The sequence below is a fragment of the Halichoeres trimaculatus genome, unplaced genomic scaffold (genome assembly GCF_033239565.1).
Source record: "Halichoeres trimaculatus isolate MK-OKI-2021-1 unplaced genomic scaffold, fHalTri1.1 fHalTri1_scaffold_7, whole genome shotgun sequence".
Lineage (NCBI taxonomy): Eukaryota > Metazoa > Chordata > Actinopteri > Labriformes > Labridae > Halichoeres > Halichoeres trimaculatus.
In genome coordinates this window covers 15,100,681-15,110,737 of record NW_027437185.1, presented here as the reverse complement: position 1 = coordinate 15,110,737, position 10,057 = coordinate 15,100,681, and the positions used below count along the sequence as shown (strand labels likewise).

General features: G+C 43.2%; 1 protein-coding gene across 1 annotated transcript; it reads right to left on the bottom strand.

The window, feature by feature from the left end:
• Positions 1-2,780: 2,780 nt before the first annotated feature.
• On the bottom strand, positions 2,781-9,351 carry stc2a (stanniocalcin 2a). The gene is made up of 4 exons (XM_074673280.1): positions 8,943-9,351; positions 6,768-6,910; positions 5,959-6,170; positions 2,781-5,755 (listed from the first exon to the last, which is right to left on the bottom strand). The coding sequence occupies exons 1-4, from the start codon at positions 9,079-9,081 to the stop codon at positions 5,392-5,394; spliced, it is 858 nt and encodes a 285-aa protein (XP_074529381.1). The 5' UTR covers positions 9,082-9,351; the 3' UTR covers positions 2,781-5,391.
• Positions 9,352-10,057: the final 706 nt, after the last annotated feature.

The following is a 10,057-nucleotide window of genomic DNA, read 5'->3' as shown; positions in this document are numbered from 1 at the left end:
TCATCTGCATAGGGAACATGTATTTTTCTGAGGACAACTAGCAGACAAAGATGGTTCCTAAATGATTCATCCGTGGAACTTCACCCAGTCATTAATTCATTAGTCCTCACGGGAGCACAGGATAGATGTTCACAAAGCACCCAGGGCTGACTAGCTCAGGTTTCTCTCCTCACAGATGCAGTCCCCCTTCACTGCTCTGCCTCCTCTCAGATGAGATCTCTACTACCTCCATATTGATAGAGCTCTGTAGCTATAGCAACCATGAAAGCTATGAGTTTTCCAGTCGTGTGTCCATTGTTTTGCAGAGAGGTCACCTATCTATCTGAGACTGGTGTGTTAGTGCAGCATAGTGGGTGACACAGCATATTTTTTTCCCACACAGTGAAGTTCAAGTGAATGCATCACACTGCACTCTTTGGCCTCTCTTATCAGTTCCACCACGTCACAGGGAGTCCAGGCGACTGTGTCAGTGTGATGTTCGGTGACGGGTGCAGCTCACACTGCAGTTTATCCAGGGGAAGAGACATAAGCACAAATAGATTCATGTTTGTTAAGCAGAGGCCAATTCATTGAATATAGCTTGTCAAACTAATGTCAGTAAGTCAAAAATCAGTTTTGAATGTAAATACTCTCTCCTCTCTGCACCAGGGAGCTGTAACTTACTTCAACGTGTAAAAGGACTTAAAAGATTTTCAAAGTAAAACTGTTTTTGAGTGATCATCTGTCACTGGGTCAAAATACACTTATGAGCAGAGTTTTCTACTTGTTTTGGTTTGACTGAAAACTGTAGACTCCTGATGGTTTCTCACTCTTTCTTTGTTTTCTACTGGGCAGCTGGTACCTTTATTATCCCTTTGACGTAAGTTTATAGATATACTGTAATTCCTTGACTTCACAGAGCCTCAAGTTTTGTGTACTCTTTGTTAAGAAGCTAAATTTCATTATTTGATATTTTGTTTTCTGACTCAGACCTGATACAGTGATTTTGAGCAGTTGCAGGCTTGCAGTCACATCCCTTTTAAGATGTTATACCTTGTGTGAAAAAATGCCTGGGACTGAAATATTGCTAATCAATCAGTTCTTGGCATATGTCTGTGCAGTTTCTCCTGGCCAATGTAACTTGCTGAATGCTGCAAAGGTCTCTACTTATGCTGGGTTAAGATGATATAAGACTCCTTATCTCGACTTGATGTTGGATCTTAGTTAATAATACAACCTTAGTAGGTCTGGACCTGTGTTTTTGTGAAGTGTCTAGAGCAGGGGTGGCCAACCTGTGGCTTGCAAGCCATGTGTGGCTCTTTGCCTTTCGGTGTGTGGCTCTTCGATCCATTCATCCAAGATTGGGATCAGTATTGATCAATGTTCGGGTGATGAGATTGATACTTAAGTTTCATTTTCTCTTCTCTACACGTGATCCTCTCAGTCACTCATGTGCTTATAGCTACCTAGATGATAGATAGATAGATAGATAGATAGATTCTTTGTAGTACCACAGTCATTTTTGTGGCTCTTGGTCTCTAACTGGTTCGCCACCCCTGGGCTAAAGATAACATATGTTGTGATTTGGTGGTTTATGTTTGTGGAAGTTAGCTAGAGTGTGGTAGTTTACATGTTTTGCTCAATAAAAACAAGAGGATGGGATGATTTAATCTCTAACTTTGATATGAAAAAGTAATATTTCCCATAATGCAACCTTCCTGTGCCTCTCCTCTTAATAACTTTTGTCTTTGACTCTCCAAACATCCAGTTTCTGCTTTAATGTCCAGGTTGAGGTCATCAGTGTAAATTCCATCAACTTTGCAAACATCAACCAGAGTCACCTCAAATCCTCTCAACTTTTCAAAGTTATCTGCAAAGTCTTCTTCTATAGAAACATACGTTCTCAAATCCTTTCTGGTATCCCCGAAAATTTGTAGAAAACAGGATGTTTAGATTGAAGCCAAAATCTGAGAAACGTTTATTCAGCGCTAAAGGCATTTGTTACAGCCATCAAGATACATGACTCCCCTCCATTAAAAGCCAAATGCTTGCACCTGCACTTGCAGACTGCCTTTCTCAAATAGAAAGAGAGATGTCACCACCCAGTGGCCATTTAGTAAGAGTACAAGCTCAGAAGGCTGAGCTGTTAAAAGCTGTGGTAGAAATAAGGTCAAATTAACTGTGAAATCATACAGTGCTGGTATTACAGGAGATGTATTATTAATTTGGACAGAACACATCCCATTCTTCACTGTTACACAAGAGACAAATTAGACAAAAAATATAGAGATGGTTTTAGAGTCTTGTTGCCATGTAAGGCCAAAGTCAATGCACCTCAGTATAACTTTCACATGACTTAAAGCTCCAAACTAGCTGCTGGAAGTCAACCTTTCAAATCAAAGCCGTCTAAATGTTTAGTGAGGCAACATACACTGTTCGGACAACTCATAAAAACTGACACCCTCAATACACCCTGAGCATTGCAAACAATCCAGAGCCACTGACGTAAATGTTTAGGTCTCTCAATAGGGAGGATATTTCCAGTCCTTGAAACTTTAAACACAGCCTGTATTTCACTGTCAGAGAGGAGGCTGCGAGTCAAACGAGAATGGGTGTCTTTTAACTTGTGTGTATACCTGAGACGACAAAGCCACTCTGCTGACCTGCTCACAGCTAGAGCTGCTGTTTGTTTCATCTTAAAGAAGTCATTTTTACTACATTTTGTGTAGCTGTGACATGACAGCTAGACTGACAGACACAACATGTACAGAATACAGACAAAACATATTTTAATAATGATAACAAGATACATCTGTCTTCATGAGTGAGTCCAAAAGTATTGATAAGATCTTATGCCAAAGGTCTTACAGGTGAGTAACAAACTTCTAGACCATGTTCTGTATTTCAACAGTAAAAGCAGAGTCCTTGTGCTTGACGGAGGAAAACACGTGGTGTGATGACGCAGAACTAACAATACAGGAAATGTGGTTAGTTTTATTCCCCTCTAAACACATTAAAAACAACCATTAAAGCCACTACATTATTACAAAAAGCCAAACTTAATGACAGAGAGCTGAACAGATTGTCACTTTACACACATACAGTACATTCTCAATAGGATTAGCTTATGTCTTGTGTCAGGATATCACCCGACTTCCACAACAGAATAAAAAAGAAAAGCATGAAAGCCTCACTGATGATTCAAACCCTTGGAGCTTATAATAGTCTATTCATGATTGCAAGGGTTAACATTTACTGTAAGCACATCAGGGGGAAAAAAGAGAAAAGAATAATAACTGAGCCACAAAATCTGAGCTTGTTTTATTTTCTTTCTGCACCAGTCGCTCTCCAGCATGTGGTGTTGTGTGCTCACAAACTGCACCTCCACTGCTGAAGCATGTGACTGGCCTGAAATGGTCAAAAGCTTGTGTGTGTGACCTAAAGGAGGGGGAGAAGAGCAGTACAAGTAGAAGTAAAGACAGGAGTGAATCATCACATTTGAAAAAAAGAGAGAGAAAAGAAAGAGGTGAGCATGTCTCTCTCCTTCTCGCTGCTCTCCTATCTGCCTCTCCGGGTTGCTGGCTCTTGGCTGGAGCCCAGAGGAATTCTCTGGTGGCCTCGGTAAATATAACATTTAGAATAACAGCGCCAGAGCCCCCGTGTGTGGACTTAACCCAGTTCCTGGGTCCTTGCTGCGTTGCCTGCGGCTCTTATGGGTAGAATAACAGGCCCTCATGTCTCTCCTGACCCAGGTACAGGACCAGAAAGGGAGGAATAAGGGCTAATTTAGAGATCTGGAGGGTTTCTGTCAAGCCTCTTTCCTGCCCTCTGGGACACCATGAGAGTGTTACATTGCTCTGCTTTAAAAGGGCCTAAACCTGGTCCTAGGGTGCATGTGGGGATACAGGAGTTGCTGCAGTTGATAACTAAAACCAGGGTTGCTAAATTTAAATATCCTTAACGGGGTGACTGCTCTGGTAACCTGGTCTGGTTTCTTAACATGCAGCGGCTCAAAACAAATCAACCAAAGTGCAAAAAATGTAAGACTTTTGTGGCTCAACATCATGAAATAAACAGCTGAACAATGAATTTTCCCCCTGACACAGTATCATCCATTCATTTAAATCACAGAGAAGCGGTCACTGTGGACAATCATAAGTTTAGGCACCTTGATGTGTGAGATTTTACAAATAACTTGATTTAACGTCCTCTCTCCGCTGCACTTCACAGCCAGCTTACATCAAAAACCAACTGAAGAGAGAATGAATAGCATATGAGAGTCCAGTTATTATCTGTGAACAAGAACAAACATGTCTCCTGATGCTTTAATCATGACATTAATGTGTAATGTCAGAGAGACAGCTCCTGGAGCTCCATCAGCAATGACTGGGAGTGATGCGATACTTTCTGCATCCAAAACGAGATGCATGTCTTGAGTTGCATGAACACTTATGAAAAAAAGAGAGTTCTTAAGACTGCCTGAAATGTTAGTTTCCCACTAAAACAGCCCAGACATCAGAGATCAGTCTTTGCTCTCCTGTTTTTCTAGCTTTGAGAGAGCCTTATCAATACAATACACGCGTGAAATAACCATCCATTTTCATAGTATTACATTTGCATCTTAAAAGTGAGCGCTCACTTAAAGAATGCACAAGTCTGTCGGCTTTGTGGCCATCATGCACTTCATTTCATATGTGCCAGAACTGGACTTGAAACCTGTACAATTTGTATTTAATCATCAAGTATCTATAATTATAACACACATTCCCACTCTGAAACAACAAACGGTGTATGTTACATATCTACAGACCAATGTGTGATGGGTGCAATACTGTGGAGAGAGCAGACAGCACACCATATACTATCATCTATAGTATATCAGTATTGCATATTGTAGCTATATTTATACATGTTTATATAAATATAGATAGTATATTTCTATGTACATTTTGATATTTTGACATTGCATAAAGAATAAAATAAATAATACAAATATAATCAAATCTTACAGTAAGTATGATTTGAGATATGCTATGTTAGAGCCAAAATAGTCCTAACAGTTGAAATAATCATGATCATAACAATTATTATTTCTTTTTAAAAAAGTGTGGCCTACAGTCTGGCATAACAGTACGAGCTACACCACATTTACCCTGCAAGTTTACCATGTGGGACTGCTGGAATGACTGGAGAGGGTGGAATAAGAACAGGAAAGGTCTTGGGGCTTGTTTCCTTCTGCTCAGTCTGTCTGGGAATCTGTGTGCTTGTGTGTGCCTGTGTGTGCATGTGTGCATGTGTGTGAGGAGAGAAGTGTGTGTGTATGTGTGTTTACGTGTGGAGGTGTGCATAAGTCTGCAAGTGTGGTTTTAAAATGTAGTGAGGGTTCAAAGGTCAGGGCAGTCTCCTGTGCTTTCACCTCCGGATGTCAGTGGCCTCGGGGTCTTCCTGCTCGGCCACGATCCCGGGCTCAGGACTCTGGCGACGAGGTCCCTGACTGCGGTTGCGTGGGTGAGCGTTGAAGCCTGCCTTACCGGGTTTTTCCTTTTCTCCTTGCCGTGGTGGGCGAGGGTGCTCCGGCTCAGGGTGGGAGGGCGAAGGGCGGCGGTGGTGTTCGATGGAGGAGCCGGAAGGAGACGGAGCGAGGGAGGAGCAAAGGCTCAGGCTGTCACACAGAGCCCCCCAGTTCTGCTCACACTGCAGCCGCACGCTCCGAGTCAACGCCTCCTTTACCTCCTCACCGCAGCTCAGAAGGATGTTCACCAGCTCCACATATGGACTGAACAGAGAGAGGACACTGTGATTTAACATCCAAGACACAATATATCTCTGTCCAGGAAATGACATGAGTCAATGTGACAGCGCTTTTACTATACATGGAAGAACAGAGGTGGTTAACTGGCAGAACATCCAGTTAAGGCACTAAATCATAAAGATAAAAAGACAGGCCACAAATAGTACATTCATCATGTAGCTGCTCACCCTTTAGGGAAGAGGTCTTGGAAATGGATCATCTCCACCATGACAGCCACATTCTCCTTCGCAGCAGAGCACAGGTTGTGTTTGAGATAACACTCCCTCTGGAGCTGGAACACCATCTCTTTAATGGACACACACTTCCTGCTGATACAGCTGAACTTGTGCCGGAGCCCGTGTGCCATACACTTCAGAGCATCCTTGATAAAGGACTTTCCCTGAAAGTGAGACAAAGCAATGTTAACATCACACACATCAGTTAAACTCAATGTCTGAATCGCAGTAGCTTTAGCACCATGTGTGTGCTGTTTATGAAGCAAACATGGAGAAATGTGTGAGTACTTGTTTTTAAAATGTGATACAGCGATGGATTCTACATCAACCAAAGTAAATCCTGTAACTCCTGTCGATAAAACCTTCTGGGTTTGTCTGCCAAAGATGTAAGTTCCTTGTGTGTGACCCATTCGACATATTAGGACCCTGGTCAGGCCTGGCTTGGCAGGGCTTCAGCCTCCGCTATGTATGAAAAGGGAGCTGACTGGGCTTCTAGCCAAATGGCTCATGACCCCAGCTTCTAACTGTACATGCATCAGTCCACTGAGAGGGAAGTGAACTTCCCACGAGAGGAAAAGAGATTATTAGAGGAGAGTCTGAAAGATTGCACAACTAGAAAAACTGGTTTGCAGGAGGAAAAGAAGAGGAAAATATCTGTTCATGGCTGAAAATTATGTAGCAGTGAACCAGTGAGGAGAAAAAGGAATGTAGCCCCCCGGTTATATCATTTTTGCAAACACAAGGACAGACTAGTTTAGTACCTGAGAGTCAAATTTGCCAGCGTTGTGCAGGAACGTCATGCAGATTTCCTGTAGCCCTCGTATCTCACAGGAGTTATTCTCAAAGCACTCAAACACACCACAGCCGACATCCCCTGCACTCACCAGGCAGTGCTGGATCTCAGCTGGAAAGAGAGAACAGGTTAGGGGAGGGACTTCATTATCTGTGCACAGCAGAGACAGCGGCAGTGTTTCGGGCACTCTGGCAATGAAGACTGTACGGCTCTAAGGCGCTGATTGCTGCACAAATGACAAAGCTGGTGTGGCATGAAACTATTTCCAAAGACACAGGCGGTCGTTCGTGTGTTCATGACCTACAGTTTGAGAGAGACGGGGGATGCAGGGATTGAGGGACAGGGAGAGGAGAGGAGAGAAGTCTAATTTCTCAAGCTGAGGGGTTCCCGCAGAGGAACACTCGGTGACAGATATTACTGTGTCATTCTGCAGCACAATCCAACTGCACTGCCTAGCATTGAGAAGGGATGGTGCATTGCAGATACAGCCTTGACTACTTGTGCAGGAAACTCAAACTCAGTTATTTCTCTTTTATACCAATATAATATGCATCAACAAGTCTCACTTTGTTGCACAGTGCGAAAGATTGATACAGCTTACAGAAATCTCAAGGTAAAAAGGTGTGTAACTCAGGGAACAGCAGCAGCAGTGCAGACAAAAAAAAACTTGATTAAGTACATGTCATGTGAACACTTAATATTAGCTTTAACACACCATGCTCTCTCAAATAGCCTTTTCTTTTAACTGCAGCCATGAAAGGCAGGAATAAAACTGATGATTGAGAACAGAAATTACCGAGGGGAACGTGAATGTCTCTCTTGTAACCCCAAATTGCTGTCTGACAGCATGTATAATGAGACATCTGACTGCCAGCTGGGAACCTGTCACAGAAACTGCTGCTTACCTTAAGTGACGTTTGGAGCGTTAGTTTTCTTTTATTAATACGGCAAACTGGAGGCAGTTTGTAGTCTCGATCCGGCGACACAAAAGCCAAGTCATCATCTAAATAATTAGCTTTACTAAATTATATTAGCTAAACGTTAATTACACCGGTGGTCTGTCTTGGAGGTGGAATGTTTTCTTTAGTTTGAAGAGCGCACCAGTTGCGCAAAAACGCGTGTTCTGCGCACAGCAAACAAATGATTAAATGTGACTTATTAGGAATCACGATGTCAACAAAGAGCTTCTGTTGGGGGGCAGTAGTAGGGGGAAGGGGCCGAGCTGCTGCAGGGGTTTGTAGGCACAGAGTTGAACTTTAGTGCGCAGGAAAAGTGAGCCGCTGTCAGCAGTGCTTGTTTTGGCATCACGGGAATGTGCTTGGATCGTACGAGCTCGGCCGCAACGTGCATTGAGTTACACAGTGGTGTTACCAGGGTCTCTGCTGCGAATCCAGCATAGGGGTTTGTCCCCATTTTTTTTTTTTTAGCGTGGGGGTGAGATCATGATAATGCTGTAATAATTTGACACAGGTTTACATGGTGGGTCGCAAAGTCATGCTGTTTTCATAATGGGAAAAATTAGGAAATCTAAATTTGATTCAGGAACAATGCAGCAGCCCGGTGTGGTGTTCATGCTTTGAGATAAAGAGACAATAAGTCTTTTTTTCCATATTTCCTCTGACGGATGGTTCAACAAAATAAACTCCTGCTTGCTTTCACTGTTGAAGAACCCAGTCACCAGACCACCACAACTATCAGTGCTCCACTACCCTTCCTTAAAACATCACACAATGCCCAGTTCAGGAAACAAAACACACTAAAGATACATTTCTCCCAGAAAACCACCAAAACAGTCACCTTTGACTCGCGCACATCAGCGCGCAAGCACACCTAGTGCTGCCGTATTCATTACCTATTACCTTGTACTGTTCTATTAATAGTTTACTAACATATTGGATTTCTGTCTCAGAGTATTTACAAGGTATCGTCTTTCTGGCTAATCGAAAAGGGTCAGTGGTGTGCATCGTAGGGCCGAATTTGGGTGAAAAGGAGCGGATTGATCCTGTCGCCCGGTCGAGTCCCCAGCGTGGTTCAATCTGCAGCCACAGAAACACGTGTACGGACAAACCCCACGTAGATGCGCGAGCTGTTGCACCAACCAATAATCTCCACATTCATATCCGCACTGACACTCATTCCTTACCTGTGTTCTGCAGGGAGAGGCGTCCTTTCTGGCTCGCAGGCTTCTCCGGGAGGGTGTCATGGAGATCAATATTATCCGATCCCACTACTTGCTCCAGCACTGACAAAACCAGCAGCGCCACGGCCAGCTTAACCAACATCGCGTCTCTGTCAGCGCGCCTCGACTCCCAGCAAAGATCCCAGCAGTGTGCGAGTGTGTGCGAGTGTGTGTGTGTGAGTGTGTGTGAGTGTGTGTGTGAGTGAGTGAGTGTGTGTGCGTGTGTGTGTGTGTGTGTGTGTGTGTGTGTGTGAGGGTTCACCTTGGATCAGCAACCAGCGCAGCTGCGGCTCGCTGTCTTATGGGGGCAGCTGTGGGTCTGAATGCATGAGCTGGAAGGGATGCTGCCTATATTTCTCAGAGCCCCGGGTGTCAATTTGGATGAAGGAGTTAAGCAGGTGTTGTCGGTTGGGGCTTCACAACCAATCAGAGACGCAGACATCCACGTCCAAGGTTTTAGGGGAGTGTCCAGTGAAAGTCCCCTTTTTGCAATAAAACTGGCGCCATAAAGCATCATGCATCAGTGAGTTGACTGTGACAACTCTGAGATGACCAATAAACCTCAAATCTGCATCATTCAGTCACATCATTTCTAATATGTGATTGACATAACATACAGTCTGACTTAGCCTATAGCTCTGCTGGTTGCTGCAGCAGACAGTCAATAGAAAGTCTGTTTTTGCCATAAAACTAGAGCACTTATTTAAGCTACAAAGCTGAGTATAATAACAGTTGGAGGATCAAGGAATAGGCAACCAACCTTGCCAACAAACTGCAGAAAATTAAAGCATATGATGTCCAAGAGCTCTACTTAAAACAGACTTAGCTTGCGGCTCTACAACCTACTAATTCATTAATGCAAGGTTGTTATTACATTAACATCTTCAAAGATCTCCACAGTCAATACTTTCACAAAAAGTGGGGGGAAATTCTGCCAGAACAGCACAAAGAAAATACACTATTAAACTGTAATCAATGGTGTCACAACAACAATGCATGGACAAGTTGTCAGATCTTTATATATAGTTTTATTGATTTATAGATCCAATGATAATAACTGCATACTTTAAACTGAAAGC

Bases quoted from the DNA above. Each gene is read 5' to 3' on its own strand.
- stc2a (XM_074673280.1), bottom strand. From the start codon at position 9,081: ATGTTGGTTAAGCTGGCCGTGGCGCTGCTGGTTTTGTCAGTGCTGGAG. The intron at 6,171-6,767 runs GTACTAAACTAG...TCTCACTTTCAG, and splicing joins CTGGCAAATTTGACTCTCAG to GGAAAGTCCTTTATCAAGGA. The intron at 5,756-5,958 runs GTGAGCAGCTAC...CTCTCTGTTCAG, and splicing joins CAAGACCTCTTCCCTAAAGG to TCCATATGTGGAGCTGGTGA.